A 26,763-nucleotide genomic window follows, 5' to 3' on the forward strand; every position below is an offset into this window, starting at 1 on the left:
AAAAGTCCGGTATTATTATTATTAACTTTTTTTTCTGTGAACTTTTTCAAGGAAGAATAAAAAAAAATGAGAAAGAAAGCTTCGATGTGATGAAAAAAAATATGAAAAAAATATATTTATTTTTTTAACAAAACGGAGAAAAAAAGCAAACATGAAACCCGCCTTCAACTTTTATCTGTGTGTGTGTGTGTTTCTCATATCACAATTTTTTTCAAAGATTCTTTTTTTATATCCTAAGATTTGAAAAAACGGGAAAATTTTCTTTTTGTGAAAAAAAGTAGATACCGAATGAATGAAGAATGAACAAAAGTTTGGCCCCATCGGTATAAATGATTCATTTTTTTCTTCTTGGAACTTTACTTTATATATAAAGTCCACTCTCCTGTTTTCTTGGCCATAATTTATATGTGTGTTGTGTTTATTATAAGTGCGCGATGATGATCATGGTGAAGAAGAAAAAAAAAGTCAAATAAAAAGACATTCTGCATCCAGGAAAAAAGATTCATTCATTCATTGCCTATTGCTATCATGGCATGACAAACAAACAAAAAAAAATAACCGATAGTTATAATGGGAAAATGACTGAGTTGAAACCTAAACCTAAATCTGAACTGGATACTGTGTACTGTATTCAATCTCAAGACCTATGTTTTTCTTTTTTTTTCTATGGCTCCCATTCTCCTCAGTACATGCATGAAACCCGAAAAAATAATACCAGTGTTTAATAATGATAATAACAGTGGGAGTGTGTGTGTGTGTGTAATAGTTCAGAATTCTAGAAATGAAACAAAAAATAGATTTGTACATTCGACAATCACAGGCGGAGAACACACACACAGAGAGAATGAATCGATTCATAATCTTGATTTCATTGAAACTCTACAACGATGACCAATCATCAACTTGATGATGATGATGATGATTGTTGATGTCGTCGTCGTGGTTGTGTGTGTGTGTGTGTTTCGAATCACTATTGACTTTTTTTTGTCAAGTAGCAATCAGGCGTAAACGAAAAAAATGAAATGAAATGAAATCACAATCCAAAACCTAGTGAAAAGCGTAGCAAGTTAGTCCAATAACAACACTACTAAATTAGCACTTTCAAAGCGAATCAAACTGTAATCGAAAATCATTTGTTCCTGAAAGAATTTATTTGTATCCACAAATGGAATTTCTCTTTTCATTTTCAATCTTTGGATTGCTTGCTTTCTTGTTGGTTTGATCCACTCGAAAATGATGCTGCAATACTGATGATAACGACTGTGAATCATATTTGTTACAGAAAAAAAGAGAATGATGATGATCCAATTATGTCTTATGAATGAACATATAATGTTATTGTTGTAGTAGTAATCTCGTTTTTCTCCTTCATTGGAATCGGATCAAGTTTTCAAGATATCTCGAAATGTCTTATTGAATGAACGAATAATCCAGTAATAATCCAGTGGTGGCAGCATGAAAAAATGAAAATGCGAAAATCAAAAAGAAAAAACTTGAATCGACAAACTAAATTCTAAATGTCAATATACATCGATATGTCGATAATACCGCCACTATCAACACTTTCTTCTGTGAAGGAAATAAATAAATATAAATCAGAACCAATCCAATAGAATAATGATGACAAAATTATAGAATCAGAATCACGAGAGAGAGAGAAAAAAATTTGTGTGATTATGCTCTTTTTTGTGGCAGAAACAAAAGAAAAATATTGAATTTCAATTTTCAAAAATTTTTCATGATTTCATGATTGAAAACTTTGCAACTAGTCCATAATCAAAAACAAAAAAGTTTGAATCATCATCATTTGAAGTAGAAAAAATGGAAATGAAAACTCTACTTTGTGGGCAAATCTTGTTTTTCTAGATTTATTTTCACAGCATTCTATGTTATTATTTTTCGTGATTGAATGATGCAAGAAATTCTGTATCGAATCATCATCCAGAGAGAAAAATAATGGCAATAAATGCCATACAATCATTGATGATGATGATGATGATGATAATAGTGTAGTTATTGCCATATTCGAGAATCGAAATCATATCATCATCATCATTTGTTGTAGATATCGATTTTTTCTCTTTCTCTCGGATTTGATTTGTGTGTGTGTGTTGTATGGTGAGAATCAACGAAAAAAAATGATTGGAAAAAATCGGGCTCTCACTCAAAACCAAGATTCATCATCATCCTCATGTTTTTTTCAATACTGTTTTTTCTCTCCAAACAACTTGTCTTTAGATATAAGAAAAAATTTGAACATTTTTTTTCTGTCAGACGGCAAAATTGTTGAGTTTTCATTCTCTTGTTTTGATTTTGATGAAAAGAAAGAAACAATAATGGCTGCCACAAAATCGGTTGAATTTTTTTTTTCCAGAATTTTTCTTTTTTTTGTTTTTGTTTTCATCTAAAGAATATCTGGTCATTTTTCTCTCTTTTGTTTCACTAATCAATGGAACATTGTTTCTCTAGTTTTTCACAGAATGACGAGTATTTAATTAAAATTATAATGCCAGTTATCTCATGAGTAAAAATGAATGAAATGAATAAAAAAAATTAACACAAAAGAAACACATCAAATAGATGATGGAAATGAAAATAAACGAAAAAATACAAACCCACCGTAGAAATTGTTTCAAAAAAGAATTTTTTTTACCGTTTCTTCGAATGTATTTCTTTGAATTGAAAAGAAATGAAAAGAATCCCTTAGAATCATTATCGATCATCAATATGACGATGATCATCATCATTTGAAAAAAAGTGAGAAAAACTCATTCACCAAACAATAAAAAACGATAATAATAATGAAAATGAAATGAATCAAAGCAATTTAAGCAAAAAAAAAACTTTAATCGACCAAACAACAAAAATGAACGTCAAAAACGTGTCTGCAAAGAAATCTGCTGTAGCAATTTATTTGATATGCGATTCTTTTTCAATTTCATTTTCTCCAACGTAATTGAATGAATGTAGAAATGAGAAATAAAAGAATCCAGTTATCCAGTCAGTCAGTCATTCAGTCGGACAGACAGACAAGTAATGAAAGAAGAAACCCAATCATCATCATCATCATCATGATTCAAGAATTTCATCATTTTTTTTATTCTCGTATATTCTTGATATTATTATTCAATTCAAATGTTCTCTTTCTGATTCTATTCAATCTATTTTATGTTGTTATATAACATTCATTTTTATGTTTCTTTTGTTGTTCTGGTTGATGATGAAAGGCTGAAGATTCTTGAAATTATTTTTTTTTTTTTTTTTGGATCAATAGTGAAAATGATGATGATGAAAACCGAAATTCATTCGGACTGCTTGAAGATGCAAACAAAACAACAACAACAATAAATCGCAGATATTGATAATCAATCTGATCAATTGATCTTCCTCGAAACAAACAAAACAAAACAAAAAACAAGTTCCTTTATTCACGAATAATTTATATATTTTTTTTCACTTCTTGGTGCATTTTCTTACAAAAGTTCCGGATCTCTCTCGATGTATGTGTGGAAAAAAATTCAAGAACCAAATAACGAACAACAACAACAACAATGATGTAATCAATACTTGTTCACCAGTTTCGTTTCGTTTCGTTTTTTCTCTCAATTTTCCCTAGAATAATAATACAAATCAATATATCCTTTTGCCAAGTTTTTTTCTTCGATTCAATTCAATTGGACTCTGAATGAATGAATGGATGAATGTCGATAGATCATCATCGTCATACATACTATTAGATTAATAACCAATGTTGATGATGTTTGAATCGATTCGATTTGTTTTTTCCTTTTCGATCGATATATAAGTTTCTCATTGCTTGTTCAATTTCGATTCATTTTTGTTTTCATTGTAAAACCCCCAAATAATGATGATGAGATTGCTTTGAATAGGTCAGCAAAACTACAATTCTATATGGTTGTTGATGTTATGATGTTGCAAATACAAAGAAAAAAGACTGTGATAAACATACATGAGTGAGATTATTATATCCTTCGTGGTGGCTGTGGCCAGTTGCCACTGTGTGTTCGAAACAAGAATAACAACAAAAAGAATTGTACATAACATAGTCCATACGTTTGTTGGATCGGTTTTTTTTAACAAATTCTTCACCATCATCATCAGTGAGTTGTTAATGATTATAAGTAATGATGATTGGCCAAATGGTTCATGGACATGCTGATTTCTTCTTAATGACACACATTGTTGTCGTTGTTGTTTATTTGCGATTGAAAACAGAATTAATATTCGAGCACGTCTAAGCACCAAGTTATGATTTTTTTTTTTGCTATTGTTGAAATCATATTTTCCCATTTTGTTTCTTTCAGGATGAAAATGTATCATTAATATTTGAAAACAATTCAAGTATAATTGATGAATTTTTATCAATTCTCCACTTGAAATTTGATTAATTGATCGATTCGATTTGATTGACACACGTTTTTGTCATCAATTTGATTAAATAACTTGATTTTTTTTCTTTGCTTTTCTTTTTTCCAAACAAACAAGGTTCTAGCCCTTGGGAGTATGTACCCATTTATAATGCTGTACATTATTATCTACATTCAAATGGCTCACTAACAATTAAATCAACAACACAACAACAATCTGGTCCTTATATTTGTCAATCAACCAATGGATATGGTTCTGATATTGGAAAATTAATACATCTCAAAGTTAATGGTAAGTGGAAAATTTATTTTTTCAAAAAACTTGAAATTAATTAACAAAAAAAATTGCATATAGAACCACCAAGATTTACATTGTCAACAATAACACAATCAGCATATAAAGATAAACCAGTACGATTGATATGTCCACCCGAAGGTGATCATCCAATACATATGGAATGGTTCCTATTGAATGGTACACATTTGAATCTAGATTCATCATTAGATTCAAAGCGTGATAATCAACATCGTGGAAAAATATCATTAAATGCTAATGATAATTTCAATGATAAATATCTATTCGAGTAAGCCAAAATTATTAATTTGAATTTTCTATAAATCCACCAATTAATGGACATTTTTTCAATAGAATCAAGGAAATTTCATCGAAATTTCTCTCAAATGACGAACGAAACGCTAATCAAAATAACAACAACAACGATAATAATAATGACGATGATGAATTATTCGACTCAATAGATGATAATTTGATTGGTAATTTCGAACTAGTGGATCAAGAATCGCCATCGTCAACATTGAATCATTTAATTGTGTCAGTATTGACAATACGTAAACCAACACGTGATGATTCTCGTATATTTCAATGTAAAGCAAGTAATGAATATGGTTGGGCTGAGATGAAAATTCGTCTCATTGTGAAAGGTATGTCTCACTCTCTCTCTGTGTGTGTATCATTTCATTTCTTTCTCTCTTTCGCTTGTCAATTTTAATCTTCTTATTTATCATCATTATTATGAGTCCGGATATTTTTGTCAAAAATTTAAAAACATATTTCTGGGTCATACAAATTGCAGTTGTAGTAGTCGATCCTCTAATAGGATTCCCAGTTGAATTTTTCTTTCTTTTTGATCCGGATATTTTAAAATGATAAATAATTGCCATGTCCATACAACAAGCGAAATTCTTTTAGCCAAATTTGTGAAATGTTTTTTCTCTTTCATTATTCCATTTTCTTCTCGAATAAAGTCTAATCAATCTCATTGATTGACAAAGTTGAAATGTGAAAATGAAATGAATCTGTTTCGAAATTTCGAAAAAAATTGGACCTTGGAGATTTATATTCTCATTATTGCAATGAAAAGAAATCATACCATTATCAAAATGATGATGACAGATAGAATTTCAAGCTAATTTCAATTTTTCATAATCATTACCAGATAGGCCAAATCATTGATGATGATGATAATCGAAACGAATTAAAATAGAATCACATCAAATTGAGTGAAAAAAATTCCGAAATAAATACGGGTCTCATTCATTCAAAAGAAAAAAGTGTTTATTCTTTCCCGTTCTATGAATTTCGTTTGTTGAATACGGGATCGGATCGATCCGAAAAAATAACAACAAGAACTGGTGAATGTGGTAGAATTTCTCATTCATTCTCACTTCTTTTTTCTTTTTTCTCTTTCTCTCTCACTCACTCAACGGGCTCTTCATTTTCTTTGTTCTTTGAAATTTCGTTTCTTTTTTTTCACCCCCACCCGCCACACACACACACACACACACACACACACACAAATGATGAAATTGAACCTTTAATTATTATTACCAGTGCGTGACAAATAATGATGACGTAATGGGAACACATACGATAACCAAGATAGCCTAAATGAATGTATGTGTGTATGTCTTTCATAGAATTCATTTCATTCATTTTCATTCGAATATAATTGTGCTTACACAAGATTCTAGAGATTTGAACAACGAAAAATGATAATAATGACAATAGAATGAACCAGTGAGAAAGAGAGGAAAAACAAATTAGAATTGGATAGTCCTAGAACTAGAATCGAGAATAAAAAAGTCAGTAGTTTTTTATCCCGGTCTTTTTTGAAACGACATTTTGGATTCGTATTTTCATCTCTCTCGTTCTCTCTCCTGCCAACGTTAATATTGTTGAATCAAATGGATTGTCATGACACAGCCAATAAACACTAACAACTAATCGAAGGCTAGGAAAATATTGACGAAACGAAAATATAGAAATATTCAGAAACAGCCGGTATTTTACCATTCATTCATGAATATTCTCTCTTTTCATATGTTTATCAGGGTTGAAGAGAGATTGTTAGTTTTCATTAACCATTTCTTTGCCAATAATAATTTGTATTTAGCTAAATTATTGTCGTCGTTGCCTTTATTGAAAGTTTTTTCATTTGGATTGAGAAAGAATAAGGAATCATCATCATAACATATCACCAAGATAATCAGTGATTTGTAATTCAAATGTTTTATCGAGTAACGTCGTTTGTGAATTTTATCCAATACTTTACAATTGTGTCCATACATGCATATATCCGGTCTTGATGAAATATTTTTCCAATCGATATTCGAGGCGTTCTATGCATGCAGACACACCGGAAAAGATGATCGAAAAATTGACCAAATTTTGCTGACAAAGGCAAAAAAAGAAAGAGAAAAAAATTCTTTTTTGATTCGGAAATTCCGTTCGAATTCATTTCCGAGTATGGTGGTAGTAGTGATTTTGTTTTCTGTTTTCGTTATAGCTGCGTGCATGATTGAAATGTTTTCTTTCGAAACAAATACTGTCCGTCTGTTGTTGGCTGTGTTATTTGTCCTTTTTTTCCACAAAACTTTCATTGTCTATGGTGGCTATTTTTGTCTTTTCATTCATTTATTTGTTGTCTAATTCGGCATAATATTTTTGTTAACGCTATTAGCTTAATTGTTTTTTGTTCGCTTTAATTTTTGATTTTTTCTTTTTATTTTTTGTTGAATCCTGATGACGATTATCGTAATGAAAAGAAAAACCCGATGTTCCTGATGAGTTTTCCATTACAAACGTGACTGAATCAAAAGCGGAAATACGTTGGCATGAATCATTTAACGGAAATTCTATCATTGTTAAATATGTGGTTCAATATCGTCTAATTGTTCATCATCATAATGATATAACATCAACCGAATCATCAACATCGATTAATAATCGTAATCATAATAATGATGATAATGACGATCAAACAATGACAACAACAACAGCAATTCAAACAATAACCATGCCGATCGAAAAAATCATTTCCAATGGATCATTACGACAAACAATTATCAGTGATCTACGTTCAAATTCGTTATATCAAATTCGTATTGCAGCTGTAAATCGTTTGGGACAAAGTGATTATTCGAAATGGATGCGTTTTCGAACTGAACAAAGTGCACCAGAAAGTCCACCAATCGATGTAATGGCCACACCAACTGGACCAAATTCAGTTAAAATAACCTGGAAGGTATGAACCACAAACGCTAAAAAAACAGACCATATATTTATTTATTTTGAAATGAAATTTTTTATTCTTTTTCTCAAAGGCACCAAAAAAATCCGAATGGAATGGTGAAATTAGTGGTTATTATATTGGTTATCGTGCCGAAAAATCCGATACCGATCTATATAAAACAATTGAAAATGTACAGATGAATGGCCGTCATGAATCACATATAACTAATCTACATCGATCAACCATTTATAAAGCATGGGTACAAGCATTCAACACACGTGGTACTGGACCACGGTCCGAAGTTGTGTCCGTACAAACATTAGCTGATGTACCACCAAGTGCACCATTATTACGTTTACATTCATCTACAAGTGATTCGATAACAATATCCTGGTCATCAGCTACATATGGTGGTGGTAGTAATTCGCGAACAACTAGTTCGTCATCGAATGATTTAACTCTTTATTATCGTTCATATCAACCATTATCATCATCATTATCATCATCTTCATCAACGAATATGGTTGACCATCCATTTGCACCTGGTGCTAAAATCTTACACCATTCAATGAATAATAATAATAATGGACAACAATCAATGATAATATCAAATAACTGGCATGATATATCGATACTTGAACCAAATGGTCGTCATACTGTTACCGGTTTGGAGTGTGGACGTTCATATGAATTTTTCGCTACAGCACATAATTCTGTTGGTAAATCTGAACCAAGTACACCATTAATTGCACGTACAAGAGGTGAAGCTCCAACACCACCGCCAAGAAATAGTTTAATAAGTGAAACTATTGCTGGTGGTGGACCATATGGTAATGTCGTGGTTGGCAGTGGTGGTGGTGGTGGTTCAGCGATTCCAGCCATTATTGTCAATCTGGTCAATTGGAAAAATAACGAATGTCCAATCAATCATTTTACATTACGTATTCGGCCCTCACCATCAAAGTCACAGCCACCATCAAGTGCCTTACAGCAACAACAACAGCAACACCCATCATCGTCATCATCGTCAACAATGTCAAATCCAAGCTGGTCCATATTAGCTATGCAACATAATCCTCGTGAAAATTTTTTACTACGAAAATTGACGCCCAGTACAGCATATGAAATCGAAATAACAGCTCATTCATCAGCCGGTTCGACACAAGTGATCCATCAATTTATTACGCCCAACATTACAAATGGCGGTATGTGTCCATTTCATTTTGATTCATTTTGATATATTTTCAATGGTTATTCAAAAGTATCAATTAATTGTTTAATTATATATTAATAATATAATATTCTAATATTCTATTCAATCTGAATTATAATAATCATTTGAATTGTCCCAATTGCATTGAAAACAGATTCATCATTTTTAAACAAAATTGGTTTCGAAAATTCAAAAATTGCATCAATCGCCTATCCACCAATGCCATCATCAACGAATGAAATTTCATTCGCCGATTATGAAATATTATTACCGGTGATATCATCATTGATTGTTGTCATTGTTATTGTAGCTGTTGCCTGTTTTCTTTGCTCACGTGATCATCATTCATTATTTTTACAGCCAATTGGCCATCAAAGACAAAGACAACCATGTAAGTTTTACGATTTGGTTTAGTTTGATTCTCATCCATCTAATTTTTCAAACAAACTTAGCAACATCATCATCGGAGAATAAAGTGCCTTTCCATCATCCACATCATCATCATCATCACCATCATAATTCGAATGATCCAAATGATATACAACAACAACAAGAAATGTCAATATTAAAAGAATTGGTTCGTTCTAGTTCAATAACCATTATGGATGGTTTACATCACATGAATGGTGGTGCTGGTCATCAATCAGATTCATCAACAATATTAACAACCACTAATGATGGTCATCAAATTACAAATGGCCATGTTATTGGTATTGGTTTAGGTGATTATGATAATCGATGTATCGATAGTGAACCAACATCATTGATTAATCAATGTGAACAACAACAACAACAACAGCAACAACAGTTACGTAATAATAATCATTCACATCTACATCATCACCATCATCATCAACTTACATTAATGTATGTATTCTCTTATTACACCAGATCAAAATTCAAACATATCAAAACCACATACTCATATAAATTAGACGATATTGCAATTATATAAATTGTGATGAATCTCTTATGATTTTCTTTTTTTCTTTGGTTTCCACTTACCCAATGAAAATGATGATGTGGTTTGTGGTTACTAGAACGAAGAAAAAGCTTTTTCATATATATAGAAAGATTAGTAACTCAATCATAGCTGCGTGGCTAATAATAATTTAATGTTGATTGCGTATTATCATTAAACATTTATAATCTATCTATATGTTGTCCAACAATCACCATTCGTTCTTGCCATGTGTGTTTTGAATGATAATCATATTAAATTTTCATTTTTTATTTTTTGATTTATTTATTTTCTTATATCAGGTCGCCTAGACATCAACAGTCAAAAGCGATGGCCAAAGATTTGGTTGAATTACAATCATTTTTAAATAACTCTACAAATAATAATAACAATGGATATATACAACAACCGCAACCATCACAGAAACGTGTTGTTGGTCAATCAGGAAATTATGCATTACCATATGATGTATTACCTGTCTCACAGCCAAAACAACAATCTGGTATGATAATCTATGGACAACGCACCAATATGGCTGAACCATTATATGCAACAGCCAAATTGATTAACGGTAACGGTGTGGTTGGTGGTGGTTGTTTTAATTATGGTCAAAAGGTAATTCCACATAAAATCATTTAGTAAGAATACAATTCTTTTCCCTACATTTAGGTTGATGATATTGGTATTACAGCAACGGTAGCAACAGCTTCGGCATCATCATCATCTGGTTCGACAAATTATTCATCATCATCACGTGCCAATTATGAATCATTAGTGCCAATGATTTGTTCAACAACAACAACGACAACCTCATCATCATCATCATCAGGATCGGCTACATCGGAAACAATATCAACAGCCGCTGCTGCTTCTGGAACAAATACATTAATGATGATCACATCCGATATGGCATTACGATAATACAGTGGAAAACATCATTTTCTTTTGTTGGATTTTCAGGATGTACAGTTTCAAGGTTGCCAACGTGGAAGAATTTCGAGAATGATACTTGGTGACAAGTATTTGTTGACCTAGACAGAGTGGCAGACGTTTTCTCTTGAATATTATATGTAAATAATTTTATCTTTGTCTGTATTCAAATAATTGTAAATTCTGTTTTGACATTTAATTTTTTTGTAAATTAATAATAAACCTAATTCTAATTTATGGAAGGTAACAGAGAAAATGGCTACGATTGCTCATCATCAATGAATCGATTAAATTGTTGGAACAAAGATATCGAATAAAAAAATTACGGAAACACACACAGACGGACACATAGACAAACACGTATGAATCGTTCATTATTAATGGATTAAGCTTACTTTGTATTCGAATACGAATTCAGAATCATGTTTTGATGTTTGCTTCACCGAATGGTTCGGACTTGATTTGTTTATTTATTTATAAATATGTTCTATGGACTAATGGATCGACATGTTTTTTCTTTGGTTTGTGGTTCATCCACTTTATACAGGGCGAGTCTTTTTGTCTTGTTTAGTGTTGCGTAATCGAACAACAAGACAAACATAATCATAATTGATTGTTACCTTGCCTTTTTTCCAAATATGTTTGTTTGTTTGCAGTCACAGAATTGTTATGTGGATGTGGATGTATAAATTCGAATATTATCTGCAAGGAAGAAAGAATACAAAACGAAAACAAAGAAAAAAAATGTTCTGTAAAATGTTTCTTTTACCAATTCTTTCTCTGTTGTTCAATGAACAACAACAACAATGTATTAGATAAAATCAAGTGAACCATGAAGTACTAGAAAGTGAGTAAAAAAAGAAAACCTGGTAATGATGGCTATAGTGAGAATGAATGGCTTAGAAATCATTACAATAGTCATAAGAATCATAAATAATCATCACATCACATTTATTTATACGCACTTACCGTCTGCGTGTAAAGAGAAAAATATATGTTCATTGTTGTTATTGTTGTTTTTGGATTCGCGAATCGGACGGGGTAAAAAAAATAGAACACATGAATTATATAAAGATAAGTTTCTGCGTAGCAATCATCACCACCATCATCGGTCATCTGAATGATATAAAACAGAAGCGAAGATTCAATGATTTGACTTGATACAGAAATTTTTGTTTTTTTCATTTCTCAACAAATCAACACCCAAAACACGGTGTAGCATGATCATGTATGTTGATGATAATTTTCATATATTTGTAGACACAACACTCTAACATTTTCACTGTTAATAAGAAAATATTTTGAAAACGTATGATGTGATCATTATATATCGATAGAAATGTTAACAACATGCAATCTTATGTTACATTATTTATTTATAACCCTGAGGAATGGAAATGGAAATGAAAATATCGAATATGAATATGAATATGAATGGTGTTATATACATGCAAGAAAAATGTGGCAAACATGTATACATGTGTGTTTCTTACTTTTTTGTGGGCAATGGAATAATTCAAATTTTTTTTCCATCGCTTCGTTTGGTTTGGTTTGCGTGTGGGTATTCATAAATAATTCAAATTGATGAATCAAGAATAATATTCACCGGAAGATTATGCAGATAACAACAACAACTATCTATTGTATGTAGGTATAATTTGGCTACATTCAACAAACACAAACAAACAAAAAATGAATAACAAGAATTATGGTCATATAAAAAGAATCATCATCATCGATAGATGCGATAATGATTCCGGCATTTTTGTGCAATAAATTGAATTACCGATATGGACAACTCCTTTGATTTTTTCGCGATGCTACATGACGGGGAACAAATTTCATTCCATTTTAATCAAGCTCTCTAACGTTCGATTAGCTTTCAGGTATGTTGATTTGTTGTTGATATTCCATACTAAAGCCATGATTTCATTCCCATCCAGACTTTTTAGAATGGGGAGAATCGATAATCAAAAAAAAAAAAAAAAAAAAAATCCAACTGGAAGATGAATGAATGATAGCAAAATATTTGTGTGTGCACATTGGTATTTGAAGAAAGAAAAAAAGAAAAAATTATTATCGTTGTTATTGTTGTTGTTTATGTTTCATTCACTGATCGTGAAAAACGATCCATCCCACAACGAAAAAAAATTCAATGGACTATGAAGCTATTTCATCGTTTCCAAAAAAAGATGATATGATGGAAAACAAAATCATCGGGAAAATTTTCTTTCGGTTATTGTACATTGTGCCTCTGTTGTTTTTTTTCGGGGGAGGTAGTTTTTTTGATATAATGTTCGGATCGTTCCAACAACACAACAAACAAGAAAACAACAACGATTAGAATGAGAGAAAAAAAGATTCATTTTTTCGAACCGTTTATGGTCTACGATGATGACTGAAATGAAAAAATGATGATGATGGTGTGCTATGGACGAAAGAATAGCGAAAAAATGGACTTTGTTACTGAACAACTGATGATTATTGGAATTTTGTAGCACTTTTTCATTGAACATTGGCCATTATTATTATCACTACTATACTTGAACGATTGACGAGAAATTTCTTTTTTCATTTTTCAATCGCGTATACACGCCAATTATCAGTTGAAAATAAAGTTCGATCTAAGAATAATGATCATGATGATGGTGGTGATGGAATATAGGAAATGGAAAAAGAGAAAGATTTTCTCTTTTTTTTCTTCATTCAAAAATTTAATTGTTCATCATCCATGTTTGTTTTGGGAATTTCTTTTTCATTTTTTTGATTTTGATTTCAAAACGACAAAAAACCCATGATTCATTATTTTTTTCACAAACGATCATCAAAAATTGATGTTGATGATTGGTGTTCGATCGTCGTAATTTTCGCTCTTGAAAAATGGTGTCAAAAACTTTCAATGGTTTGCTCTTCATGCGTTCTCGTTATTCTTTTCTTGGTCTCTTTTTCAAATCGATTGTGGATCGATGAATGTTTTTAAAATCGATGGTTCATCATGTGATGCTGGAGACCGGTTTTTTCTTTCTCGAACAAGAATTACATTTTCAGCATTTCAAAAACTCGAATAGAAGAAAAAACAAAACAATGGCGAAATTGCAGAAAAAACAACGATCGACTTGGACTGCTTTTACTGGATCAATATTGTTTTTCGTTTTTGATTGAAATTGTATCTCATCCGGCTAACCGTCAATTTTCGTTTTCAAACCACCATCTATCTGCATAGATAACTCATTGAAGTCTGGTTTTTGTTTGATAAAAAAAGAATGAAAAAACAACCAGAATAGATATTTATACTCACCATGCCATATGGATATAATGTCCATCATCATCGTATTTATCGATGATACGATTCTCTATTTGAATTCTAGATGTTTTCCCAGTAATATATTCACAAGGAGAAAAAAAATTGATTTGATTTTAAAGGCCAAAATATTATTACATAGAATATGTACTCACCCAAAAAATCAACATCCATTGATGATGACAATAACAAATTCTACTTCATTCGTACATACAATCCATGTTATTCGCCTGAATGAATATGAATTGTATTCATTCGGTGTTGGTGATTTTGTAGCAAAAATTGCTCACGAAAAATCGATATTCTTTTGGTCGTTGTTGTCGTTGAAAAAAAAGTTTGAAATGAATCAAAATACAAAGAGGAATGTACATTTTGATGATGTATTTGTGAACAAAATTACTCATCGAAAGATTGGATGACAAATAATAATGATAATGATGATGGTGATTGAAAAGAAACGGGCAGTATACAAGAATTTCCAGAATCGAGTAGAGTCCAAATCGAATTCGAATATGAATGAAAGATGGATTTTTTCTGTTCTGTTTTTGTTTTTTTCGTCGTGTGTGAATTTGAAAAATTATTATTATTCTTCAAAAATCTAGTCATGGATGGATGAATGTTTCTTATTGTTCTTATCAGGATCAGAAAAATATTGCTTCGGTTAATCTGATAAAAAAAAATTGAATGTGAACAAAAATTCTTTGATCTCTTGAGATTTTCAAAAAAAAACTAAACCTTAATTAATGATGAATATGAATATATATGGCAAAACAAAACGAAAAAAACGATAAAAGCTGTCACTATCCATAAATTTTGTTTAAAGAATAGAAAAAAATTTAAGAAAATCCATAAAGAAAAATATTCAACTTTTCACTCTTTCATTCAGTCATTCTTATTTATTATATCTCATATTTCATATTTGTTTCATAAATTGTCTTTTCTTTTCACATGTTTCACATACCCACCAGTGTTTCATATACTCACATTTAATGAACTTTGTTTCATCATTTTCGGTTGTTCCAAAAGCAGTAGCATTAAAGCTGTGTTAATGTAATGAAAAATTAAACGACAACAAATTTAACGATTAATAACCCCAATTTTTTTTTTGTTTTTTACGGTCATATCCGATGAAAACATCCTCATTCATTCATTGAGTCAATTTCTATGATCATCAACGCTGATTTTTTCAGTTCTTCTGCTTTCTTCTTGCTTTCTAGATTTGATTTACTCAATCTGCTACTCTTGGTTTTTTACTCACAGTTTCATTTCGTTTCGGTTCGCCGCCCATATCGTCGTCGTTTGTGAAATTTGATGCCTACGGGACCATAACAGATTCCAAACGCGAACAATCTGATGAAACAAAGCAGACAATAAATGAATGAATGAACCATATATAAAGAGACAAGACAAAAACCAAATCACAATAACTTTTTTGCTTTTTGGTTTATATTGTTAATTACCAAGTTTTGTGTGTGTGTGTGTGTGAGAGAGAGAGAGAGAGAAAAAAATATATACAAAGAATATTAATTAATTAGTTAATTGCTAATCTATCTATATAATAATAACTTACCACACAGACTATATCTTCTGTAACATCTCCTGGAACCAAAAAAAAATTACGAAATCATTATTCATAAACTCAGTGATTCACGAATTCTTTTTCTTGTTTCAAAAATCAATTTTATTCATCAATAAATTTTTTTAATATTGCCATCAGTTATCATCATGAATAGAACATGAATGTCTTTTCTATTTTGTTGTTGAAAGTTTATGGATCTTTTGATTCCGATCTCTTATCTCTTATCTATAGAAGAAAATGAAATGAAATAAAAAAGTAATTCAAAAAGGAAAGATTCATACCATTCATCGTTTCAATTGTCGTAGGATACCTAATAGATTCTGTTGTTTCAATTCTTCTTGCCGTAATAATTCATGCTCTAATTGCATCCTTCAATAGGTTTTGTTTTGTTTGTTGTTTGAATCAATATTATCAATATAAGTCGTATAATATCATCCACAAAAAGGAGATGAAAAAATGGCCATTCAAATAATAATGAAAATGAAATAAGATTTAAGATTAGTATCATATATGAATTCAAATGAATAAAGATCAATTCGAATTTAATCAGAAAAATCAAATCAAATCAAAGAATCAACGAAACTAAATCCTATATGGAATTTTTTCATTGAAATTCTGATTTGAATTCCAATTTTTTCTTTCTCTCTCACTCTGCTGGCATCAATGCCATTGATTCATAGAATTCGAACAATGGCTATGTTGAAAATCCGGTGAAGCGAATCATAAAAATAGTTTATATTGACTTGCAAAAACACACCACACACATACAAACGCTGAATTTAAGAAAAAAAAGAAGAAAAGTTTCAAAAATTTTCAGGTTTTTCTTGGCACTCGAAATTCGCAAAAAAGTTTCTTCAATTGAAGTTCAGTGAAAAGTAGTTGGGGAAAAATAATAAAATTCTAATTTTGACCAAGGAAGGAACGATATGATTCGAGTACTCGTTGAACAATTCGTGACTTCTTGTTTTAAATTTTTTTTCTATTTTTTTTTTAATAAAAACTAAAGTTTCATGATTTAGCTTTTTTCGGCTTTGTGGAATTTTTGATTTTAGTCTTGCAAAAATAAATGATAAAAACCACTGAAGAAGGTTTATGGTTCGAATGAATGGATGGAAAAAAATTTCTTTGCATAATTATTATATAATCAATATGATTATGAGGGTCAAGCTTATCCATGAATTATTATAATTGATGAATGAGCCCCTAAATACTGATTTTTTGGAATATAAATAGCAAATACTGAAACCAAAAAGAAAATGTAACAAACCTTTCGAGTTCAATTTTTTTTTCACGTATCATATTACGATATTGTTCTCGTAATGAATCACGTTTCATTTCCAATGCTTTTATCAATGAACGAGATCCAATTGCCTTTTATGATGATACAATTATCAATGCGTAGAGATCCAATTCAATAATGTAATTGTGGTATTCAGAAAAAACGAAACGAAAGAGAAAAACAAGAGAAAAAGAAAACAACAATTTATTACTTGTCATCTGAAAAGTCACACACACAGGTCATCATACACACATGTAATATAATTTTTCCCTGAATGATCTAATTTTTCTCTCGCTATAGCAACGATATAATCATTTGTGAATAAGACTCATTTACCAAAAAAAGTACAAATAAGTTTAACCCTTTTTTGGCAAGTCAATTTACAATTGGGGAAAAAATTTCAGTTAATCTCAAACACATATCTAGTAGGTAGATGATAAATCAAAACGTCGTCGTTTCTTTAGAAAGAAGAATAACGATGACAAAAAATACGGAATATATTATAATTAAGCTGATAGATAGAATATAGCTTCCAAGAAAAAAGAAAAAAATCTTTTCTAGTTTAGTTGTGCATTATGCTTTCAAATCGAAAGAAATGAATAAAACACACGAAATCAAAAAAAAAAAAAAAAAAAACATAAATGTAAAAAGATTCTGGGTCTACCAAAAATGAACCAGAAAAAACATGACAATATTACCACACCAGACTCTGTAGTCTATAGAGGCAAAAATGACAAAAAAGACAACAAAATGCATAAAACATGGACCCCAACAAATGGCTTGTTGTTACATAATGGTTAACTACCGATTGTATAACAGGATGTTTTATATTTGGTCTCTCTCTCTCTCTCTCTCTCTCTCTCTCTCTCTCTCTCTCTCTCTCTCTCTCTCTCTCTCTCTCTCTGTATGTGCGTGTGTGTGTTTGAATCTTAATAGCAAAATAATAAACAGTCACTGGTTTATTATTTATGAATAATTTCTATTTCTTTCTAGCAATCACTCATTACATTCAACCATATGTTCTATTGAAATTTGTTTCGGCTCTTGACTTGTAATTTTTGATAAAGAATTATTAATTGTAGAAAAGACCTAGTGTAGTAGTGTTCAAAATTTATGAATAAATGAATATGAAATAAAATTAGAAAAACAAAGTGTTACCATCGTCAGTTTATGTTATTGGTATATTATTTTGCATTGAATTGATTTTTGATCGTTTAGCATCATTTGATGATTGTCATTTTTATTATCGTTTAATCAGATTGACAAAACGAAAAACATTGTTGTTGTTGTTGTTAACAATTGATCAAAGAAAATTGAGTGACCTCTATAGCTAAACAGAATATTTTTAGAATCATAACATAAATAAATTATACAATCGATAGCGATCAACATTACATGGTATTACACACACACACACAATGTATTAACAATAAATTGGCTTTTCAGGATGTTATTTGATTCGATTCACAAGAGAGAAAATTGGTTTTGAAACAACATAACAAAACACACACAGAGAAAGAAAGACACGAGATATAAATTGTTACCCGGTTACGGGTTTTTTATCGTAAATTTATATTTACATTCCTGAAATGAATCGACTTTTACAATCCAATCAACAATGTCCACAATTTTCATTGGTGAAAACATACACACACACACACATACATAATAAACTATCATGTAATAAAAATTGATGACAATCAATCAATCAATCGTAAGTTAGTTTCGAGTTTCAGTTTCATACGATTTCCTTTCATTAATTCATATGGATTTTTATCGTTTAAGAATTTTACCCAAGAGAAAAGAGAAAATATTCTTACCTTTATTTTTTCTCTTTCAATCATTTCGCCAACATCGTTTAATGATTGTACAAACGTGGAAACAATCTTTTTAAAATCATCATTTTCTATAGCAAAAAAAAAGACAAAGATTCATGAGACTAGTGCTGAAATTTCAAATAAACATACTTTCTAGAAATAAATTTATCAATTCTTGTAATTGTTGTGATTTTTGCCATATTTCCGGCTGAATTAAACGTATGGTTTGATCATCATCATCGACATGAAGACCAAAATCATTACCATTGTCGATTGTTGTTGAAAATGGACTTGTAATCATCATGACCAATGAAAAATGAAATGAATTGATTGAACATATGAAACAAAGATGTTGAGATATCTAATGACAATGATGATGATGAAAGAATCGAATCAGAATATGTTATGTTGTTGTTGCTGGGGTGTCATGTGTTTATGACAGATCCAGACAATAACAACAAAAATATTCGAACGAAAAAAAAATCCATGGAAACCAGATCAACTGAATGATGATGATGATGAATCCAGTATATCATTGAAACCGATCGAGAAAAGAGTTTGTTTTCGTTGTTGTTGTCAAGACGATCCGGCGTCGTCCATATATATGTTATTATTGTTGTATTGTAATATGTTTTATATCGGGCAATTTTTCGTTTGGTTCGCGCTTCATTTCATTTCATATGTTTGGTCATATTAAATCGTCTTGATTTGGATAAAATATTGTATCCATCGTTTTGTAGCTTGAAACTCGTCTTATGTAGATAAAGAAGAAAAGAATTGGCTTCATCAGAATGGATTTTGAGAAAAAAATGAAATAAAACAGGAAACAAATTGAAAAAAGGAAGAAAAGCTCTATTTTATTTTTGCAACAATAATTTTCTTGTCAAACTTACTCACTGTTTACAGGGATCAATTTATATCCAGTTTTTCTCTCTTTTCATCTTGGATTCCAATTCTTTTTCTTGTTGTCGTTGTTGTTGTTGTTGTTATCGGCTATAAATTTGTAATTTGCGATTATGATCATTACGATGAAGTCAATGCTTGCCAAGCTCTTTTCATATTTTAATGTTTTCTATTGTTGTTGATTCGAGGAGATTCTTCTGGAATTTTCGAATCTTATAGATTAACCCATTAATGCCCAAATTTTTTTTTTGAAAAAAAGTTATCAATTATTAAAATTTGATGGCTACAAGTAATAAATATGACATTTATTTATTTTTAAAATTTTTATATTTCGAGAAATTGAACTTTGAACTTCCATCCTATATATAGGATGATGGGCACACAGACAACAAAAATTGCATATATTGGATATTATTGTTATTTTATCAAATACAATTGATATATTCGGTTTTTCTCTTCCAAATCATTTTACAAATTAAAAATACATCAATTTGTAGTGTATTTATTTTATAATTTACTATGATATTATTTAAAATCATTTAAGCAGAAACTTTTATTGTACAAGATCCATTGATACGGTGATTTTTTTTACAAACATGGCATGTCCATTGTTTGTGATCTTGTATCTTGATGATGAAATGATTCCCTGTATTTAATAATTCATCATCGAGGCTAAAATGTCTTGGTCGACCAAGATTTTTAATTTTGAAAATGAGTCCAATGATAAATAAATTTTTGAAATTGACCTTTTATATTCAAGAAATTTTTTTTTCTCTTGGGTCTACAATACAATAAAATGTATGAATTGGTGAATGACTGGTTAAATCGATTGAATTAGTGAATAGCAAAAAATACTACTTTCTCGATTTTATTGATAAATGGTAATTAGAAATATTTTACTAAACAACATATCCCATATTACTCAAATAATCCTCAATCAACTTTGGTTGTTTGATGGTCATGTTTTTTGAGTTTGGTCCAATACACATTCAGTTTATTTTATCATGTTTATTCCTGGGAGCTATTCATGGTCCTCTTCAACACCTGACCCTGGATATACGCTTGGATTTTCTCTGTAAACCCTTTTGTAAGGCCTTTTTGAAGTATCTTGTGACCAAACCATCCCGCATCAATACAATTAGCACTGTGGTCACCTTACTTCCATACATAGATTTCAGTTCGTTGGCCAGCAGTTCGTCAATTCTGTGTTCGGAATAATCCTCTTGTTCGAAATAACATATACTGTTTTATTATCTTTTCAACCTACAAGAAACAGTTCATTTTTCTTATCAAAACTATAATCTAATTTTTCCCTTTCTTTGTCGTTCTTCAATGGCCAGATTCAGAATAAAATGCGATTCTTATTGCTGATGTGGAGTTTGAATAATTTGTTTCTCTCACTAATAAAAAGAATAGCACTCTAACAATTTGGCATAGAAATTCTTAGGGTTACCATACGTCTGGATTTAGTCCGGAAATATCCGGAATTTCTGTAATAATCTTGTATTGATTGTCTTGTCTTGTATTGATGGTGACCCTATGGTTGAGAAACACTGATAAATAGATTAACCAGATTTTTGTTTGGAAAAATATGCTAGTCCTACATAGAAAACAAGAGATACTACGATGTAATACATAGGTTTCAATAATAACAGAAGTTGATATTTTAGTACTTTGAATGCCCATGATCCTATATATAGGATCACCGGAAAATCATCATTGCGGTAATTAGATCTAATTTTAATTTGATAACTCCTAATTAAAAATGTTATTTGAAGATCATTTTACATTTTTCTAATATAAATTGTTATCATTTTCGGATTATAAAATGGTCTTACAACACTTTGAATTCTAGTCATTCAGAAAATCCGACTTTTTGACAATCAAGATCAAATTAACTGTACTTAGATAAAGATAATACAGATGAGTTATATATCATTTTGAAGCTAAATAAACGTGAAATAAAACGCTTTTAATTTTATAAAAATTGAATGAATAGTTTTGAAATTATTCATCTTCAAGTAAATATCCTATATATAGGATGATGGGCATTAATGGGTTAATGGCATGGCACTAGCAATGCCTTCTGGTGCCGAATGTTTTCATTAGTTTTTTTGTTTTTTAATCTGATAGATGTCACTATCGAACAATATCATTTTTTTGACCACAATAAAGTCAAGCCAAACTTGTTATACAATACGCCGATCGATCGATAGATAGTGTGTAACATCCGTTTGTGATCGGTTCGCAAGTATTCATCCACATAACAGATTGATTATTATGATGACCTGAAATTCGAATCAGCACCGCCAAAACAATAAACGATAAGTTTTGAATTGTTCGAATCCAAAATCTGAACAACAAGATCATCATCATTGGCACTATTATTATGATGAAGAAAAAATGAACAAGACAATCTTTTTTCACAATAAATAATTTGTTCTGCATTGGTAATTTTCTGTGTGTTCTGTTGGCTTTTTTCCATCTTTAAAAGTTGAATGACCACCAGATAGATAGTTCGACCAAATGTGTGGAATACGATTGATTGCAAAAACATATCATCATGAACGGAAAAAATCTAAAGAAAAAAAAATTAATTGATTCGATTCAAAAAAAGAAAGATTCCTTACCTTACATTCGATGTGCAAAGAATGCGGAAGCAATATATCGGCAAAGAAAAACTACATTTTATATTCATCGAACGGATGGGAAAACCGACGTTTTTTCACCGTTATCACTATTTCACAATCTTCGAATAACAACAACATAGACACAGGTGGTACATGAAATCATGAACATCAAAATCACACACACACACATAAGGTCAACAGGTATTTTCTTTTTTTTTCTCAATTTATTAGACATTTAAAGGTTATTTTGGCCCAAATTTTTTTGTCGATATATCGAATGGAATAAATCAACGTTGTAAGTGTGCGTGAGTAGTCAACACAACGAATCATTCGATGATCGATCGATCATTGTTAAGGTCAAGGTTTGATGGTCAAGTTATTTTCATCTCATTTATTCAATCTAGACATTAACATTTCATTTCTGTTTTTTAGATTTACTATATCGATAGATCGATCGAAATTTCGTCGAATAAATTATTTATCAGGGCCATCCATAACAACAGCAACAACAAGATAGAACTTGTAAATGAAAATGTGAAAAATAACCAACATCTATTTATTGGTGCTATTTTTGGAAACCTGTAAAAAATCGATGTCGATCTTGTCTGTCGAAAAAAAGAAGAAAAAACGGTCAAACACTTGACGATAATCTTCAAAGACGATCAATCGATTGAATGAATGATGATTGAATTTAAAAAAGGTTAGAACGACCGACCAACAATCGACCGAAAGATGCATTTCCTACTCACAAAAATAATGGCCAAACGAAAGAAAAAATTATGTCAAGTGTATATCATCAAAAGTTATTTTTATCAATTATCAACCACAACGGGGATTTAGTTTTTAGTTTTAACGTTACCAAAAAATAAATAAATAAATAAACCGATTTGATGACCAAGAAAAAAATCCAAATTATCAATCAATGCTATGTATGTCAGTAATAAGGATTTGCAAAATAGTGTGGGGAATTAATTTATTTTTTTAATTTTCTCTTTTCTTTCCTATACGTTTAGGTTGGATTTTTCTATATCTCAAATCGGAATCTCTTTCGGAATAGCTCCTTCTCCCACCATAATCAATGTGATCAATAACAATAAAAATCAAATCACAAAAAAAACAAGATATATCAAGATGGAAGAAAACTCGATTCCATTGGTAACGTAATTATCGTTGGTCAACAATCAGTAAACATCATCATCATTGTGACCGGTCAAGTTTATCGATGATAAGGTCTTCTTGCTATACCTGTCGGTTATATCGAAAAACACAGAGATATGCTAAACGAGCAAGAGAGAGAAAGATGCTAAAAATAAAAAAGAAAAACAAAATATGGTTTCGTTTAACGGTTCGGATTTTTTTCTTATTTTCTCTAAAAAAAGTTTGACTTTTTTTCTTCTTTGGCGACCTGATATTCGACATTCGACAAGATCCGCCTCGTTTTTTTCAATCATTTGGTCAATTCAATATTTGGTTTCTTACCTGATCAATCAGTAAAAAAGAGTCTCATTCATTTGGTACTGTTGTTCATTTTTCAAATGATGAAAATTCAATTTCTGGACGATTTTTAATTTCTTCATTTTTCAGTTTTGGGCAGTGAACAACACACAAACACATACACAGTCTTTGTTTTGTCGTCTTCAGTGCCAAAACATTGTCGAAAAAATTACTTAAAAATTTTTTTTCATCTTGTTCATCAAAAAAAATTCAAAATCGAAATAATTGATCATCATCATATTAATAATCATTTTTGTTCAACAAAAATTTGTTTTCAATTGGTGATTTTTATTTCAATTTCAAATACTAATAATGACAACAAAAACGAAAACTAAATATCATACATCGACAATCATATTGATTGCTATTTCATTAACCACAACAATCACAATCGTTGATGCTATAACGAAAAAATCTGACGATGGTTCATCAATGATGATTGGTAGTGGTGGTGGTAATCAGCCAATATATCAGGCAAATCAAAATGGTCAATATTCATTGTCAAATCAATATGGTGGTGGTGGCGGTGGTGGTGGTGGTGGTGGCCTCAGTAATGTAGCTGCTAATCAACAAATCCACGAACATGGTGGCAGTCTACAACAACAACAATCACAAGGATCTCAATCGAATCTTTATTATTATTATTACCCGGTACAAGATCAAAAACAAAAAGAATCAAGTCCATATGGCCATGCACAAGCCATTCCATCAGGCCATCAAAATTCAGCTGCTGCTGCTGCTGCTCATGAAAATGTTGACCATAGCGGTGGTGGCGGTCCAATGGATGCTGCTGCTTCCGGTTCGGAAATAAGCTATAGTGCTCCAGAATTGAATCATGATTATCAATCACAATCACAAGGTTTCGATGCCCAAACATTAAGTAATCTTGCATCGCAATTTCAACAACAATATTTCAATAATCCATCTGGTTCATATGAAACGAATGCTGCAAATTTAGCTGCATATGGTAATCAGGCTGAAGCATCTGGTCATATTGCTCAACAAGTTCATCCTGGTTATTCGAATGCAATGTCACAAGGACATTTAGCATTTGCACAAGGATCACCATATGGTCCTGGACAACATGCATTTGCTGGTTATGGTCCAGGTAGTGCTGCAGGACAAGCTATACAACCACAATCAAGCGAAGTTTCAGGAATTGCATCTGGTCTTAAAAAATATGGTCTTACTTCAATATTAATGCCTGTATTAGCTATTGCCGGACTTAGCCTTTTATTACCAACGGTCACTAGTTTGGGAACAACAACAACAAAAACTAAACGTTCGATTGATGATTCACCATTCTCATCATATATCGAAAAAATGGATGCCTATTATAAAATGTATAATAAAGCAATGGAAAAAGAAGAATGCATGAATCGTATGATCTGTGAACTCGGGTAAGTTTTCCTCTACCTAATTATAACCAAATTTTCAAATAGTTGGATTATTGGTCATGATCTAGTTTTTTTTCAATGGACAAAAAAAAATTAGTTAGTTCAAACTCACTTTACACACACTGGACAAATATACTATTATTATTATTAGTCTGCTTGATCATCATCTGATCCGATTAATTAATTGATTTAAAGATTTTTTCCCAAAGCTAAAAATAGCTTAAACAACAACTAATCGTATCCGGTCATTCGAGTAAATGTAAAAAATTGTTAATGCTCAAGTGTGTAAGGCTGACAAAAACTGGATTTATCATCCATCACACACACATACATGCTATAGGCAACACACACTATATGTCTTCCGCCATCATCATCATCATCAGGTTCAAGAGTTAATCAAAGACATTGACCCTTTTTCACATGCAATTTTAATCTAATGAAATTCGTATGTCATAAAACGTCTAATAATTTATTTATTTTTTGTTTACAAATTTAGCGATGCTGTAAGTGATGTACGTGGACGTAGTGCCTTGTTGATGTAAGTTGTTTATTGATGTAAACTATACTTTTATTGATTGATTCATTTAAAATAGGGTCGTAGAAAATTTAGCACCACAATGGATGGAGAAAAGGATGACCGTATTCAAGAATGGCGCCTTAAGTAAAGATATGAGTAAATGTAAAAAATATTCCTGTTAACCATCAACGATTACAAAAAAAAAAGAAAAAATGTCCGATTCAATGATAACTACCAAAGAATCTGATTGATTGATTGATTGTCGGATGACAAACCTAATTAATCAATTCCACATTCACCAGATCAAACCAAATATAATTCATTTTAGAAAACAAACAAACAAACAAACAAAACCGATTAAACAATCTCAAACAGAAAATTCAATTCAATTCAATTTTTTTTTGAAAAATTTATAGACAAAATTCATTTTTTTTTTTTGAATCACACGATAACAAATTATTTATTATGATGATTATGATTTCTTTTTTCATTCGAAACTATGCAAGTTTGATGATGATAATCGCATGATTATTTCTATTTATTTTTTGAAACTCAATTCACATCTTGAAACACATACACCCACACACACACACACACATTCGCAGAGAAAGAAGATGATGATGATTACAAGTCATACGCGATCATCGGATCATACGGGATGATGATCCGATATATAAATGTCATGTTTGCTATCAATTTTCAATTCATTTTTTCGTCATTTTATTTTATTTCATTTTTTTCATTTTGAATTAAAAAAATAATTTTTTCTCAAAAAAATTAATTCTTCCCTGCTTGGAAAAGTTGATACAGTGTGATGAAAT

The 26,763-nt window shown here is 30.7% G+C and overlaps 3 protein-coding genes and 1 long non-coding RNA gene across 13 annotated transcripts in view; 2 read left to right on the top strand and 2 right to left on the bottom strand.

Annotated features, from left to right (window-relative positions):
* Positions 1-11,267, top strand: part of LOC124496027 (uncharacterized) — a 35,751-nt gene extending 24,484 nt beyond the window's left edge. For all 7 annotated transcript variants that reach the window (XM_075732598.1, XM_075732597.1, XM_075732600.1 and 4 more), the window contains 9 exons: positions 4,507-4,680; positions 4,744-4,972; positions 5,038-5,330; positions 7,455-7,933; positions 8,013-9,126; positions 9,289-9,525; positions 9,587-10,001; positions 10,398-10,710; positions 10,765-11,267. In XM_075732598.1, the coding sequence (XP_075588713.1) occupies positions 4,507-4,680; positions 4,744-4,972; positions 5,038-5,330; positions 7,455-7,933; positions 8,013-9,126; positions 9,289-9,525; positions 9,587-10,001; positions 10,398-10,710; positions 10,765-11,016 (3,506 nt within the window). In that variant the 3' untranslated portion in view covers positions 11,017-11,267. The remainder of the gene's footprint in view (positions 1-4,506; positions 4,681-4,743; positions 4,973-5,037; positions 5,331-7,454; positions 7,934-8,012; positions 9,127-9,288; positions 9,526-9,586; positions 10,002-10,397; positions 10,711-10,764) is intronic.
* Positions 10,361-20,081, bottom strand: IFT20 (intraflagellar transport 20). 4 transcript variants are annotated; one of them, XR_012832326.1, is made up of 13 exons: positions 19,895-20,081; positions 19,152-19,782; positions 19,005-19,090; positions 17,173-17,276; positions 16,187-16,274; positions 15,897-16,130; positions 14,482-15,761; positions 14,324-14,389; positions 12,812-14,263; positions 12,519-12,687; positions 11,995-12,409; positions 11,421-11,727; positions 10,361-10,966 (listed from the first exon to the last, which is right to left on the bottom strand). XR_012832326.1 is itself a non-coding variant. In XM_075732604.1 (6 exons), exons 2-5 carry the CDS (start codon positions 19,303-19,305, stop codon positions 16,190-16,192), a joined length of 429 nt encoding a protein of 142 aa, XP_075588719.1. In that variant the 5' UTR covers positions 19,306-19,753; positions 19,899-20,069; the 3' UTR covers positions 15,897-16,130; positions 16,187-16,189. The 4 variants fall into 4 exon arrangements, 3 of the variants coding, with proteins under 3 accessions (XP_075588719.1, XP_075588718.1, XP_075588717.1); XM_075732604.1 differs by lacking the exons at positions 10,361-10,966; positions 11,421-11,727; positions 11,995-12,409; ... (2 more) ...; positions 14,324-14,389; positions 14,482-15,761 and having other exon boundaries at positions 19,152-19,753; positions 19,899-20,069; XM_075732603.1 differs by lacking the exons at positions 10,361-10,966; positions 11,421-11,727; positions 11,995-12,409; ... (2 more) ...; positions 14,324-14,389; positions 14,482-15,761 and having other exon boundaries at positions 19,899-20,069.
* Positions 20,082-21,861: 1,780 nt separating this feature from the next.
* On the bottom strand, positions 21,862-22,577 carry LOC142597676 (uncharacterized). The gene is made up of 2 exons (XR_012832332.1): positions 22,535-22,577; positions 21,862-22,482 (listed from the first exon to the last, which is right to left on the bottom strand). It is a non-coding gene; the product is annotated as an uncharacterized LOC142597676 (long non-coding RNA).
* Positions 22,578-23,997: 1,420 nt separating this feature from the next.
* On the top strand, positions 23,998-26,719 carry LOC124495418 (uncharacterized). Its single transcript, XM_047058795.2, has 3 exons — positions 23,998-25,428; positions 25,922-25,963; positions 26,019-26,719. Exons 1-3 carry the CDS (start codon positions 24,341-24,343, stop codon positions 26,122-26,124), a joined length of 1,236 nt encoding a protein of 411 aa, XP_046914751.1. The 5' UTR covers positions 23,998-24,340; the 3' UTR covers positions 26,125-26,719.
* Positions 26,720-26,763: the final 44 nt, after the last annotated feature.

This window comes from Dermatophagoides farinae, chromosome 7 (assembly GCF_024713945.1).
Source record: "Dermatophagoides farinae isolate YC_2012a chromosome 7, ASM2471394v1, whole genome shotgun sequence".
NCBI classification, from domain to species: Eukaryota; Metazoa; Arthropoda; class Arachnida; order Sarcoptiformes; family Pyroglyphidae; genus Dermatophagoides; species Dermatophagoides farinae.

Bases quoted from the DNA above. Each gene is read 5' to 3' on its own strand.
- IFT20 (XM_075732604.1), bottom strand. From the start codon at position 19,305: ATGATGATTACAAGTCCATTTTCAACAACAATCGACAATGGTAATGAT. The intron at 17,277-19,004 runs GTAAGAATATTT...TCATCATAAAAG, and splicing joins TTGAAAGAGAAAAAATAAAG to GCAATTGGATCTCGTTCATT. The intron at 16,275-17,172 runs GTTTGTTACATT...AACCTATTGAAG, and splicing joins AAAAAAATTGAACTCGAAAG to GATGCAATTAGAGCATGAAT.
- LOC124495418 (XM_047058795.2), top strand. From the start codon at position 24,341: ATGACAACAAAAACGAAAACTAAATATCATACATCGACAATCATATTG. The intron at 25,429-25,921 runs GTAAGTTTTCCT...TTACAAATTTAG, and splicing joins CGTATGATCTGTGAACTCGG to CGATGCTGTAAGTGATGTAC. The intron at 25,964-26,018 runs GTAAGTTGTTTA...CATTTAAAATAG, and splicing joins GGACGTAGTGCCTTGTTGAT to GGTCGTAGAAAATTTAGCAC.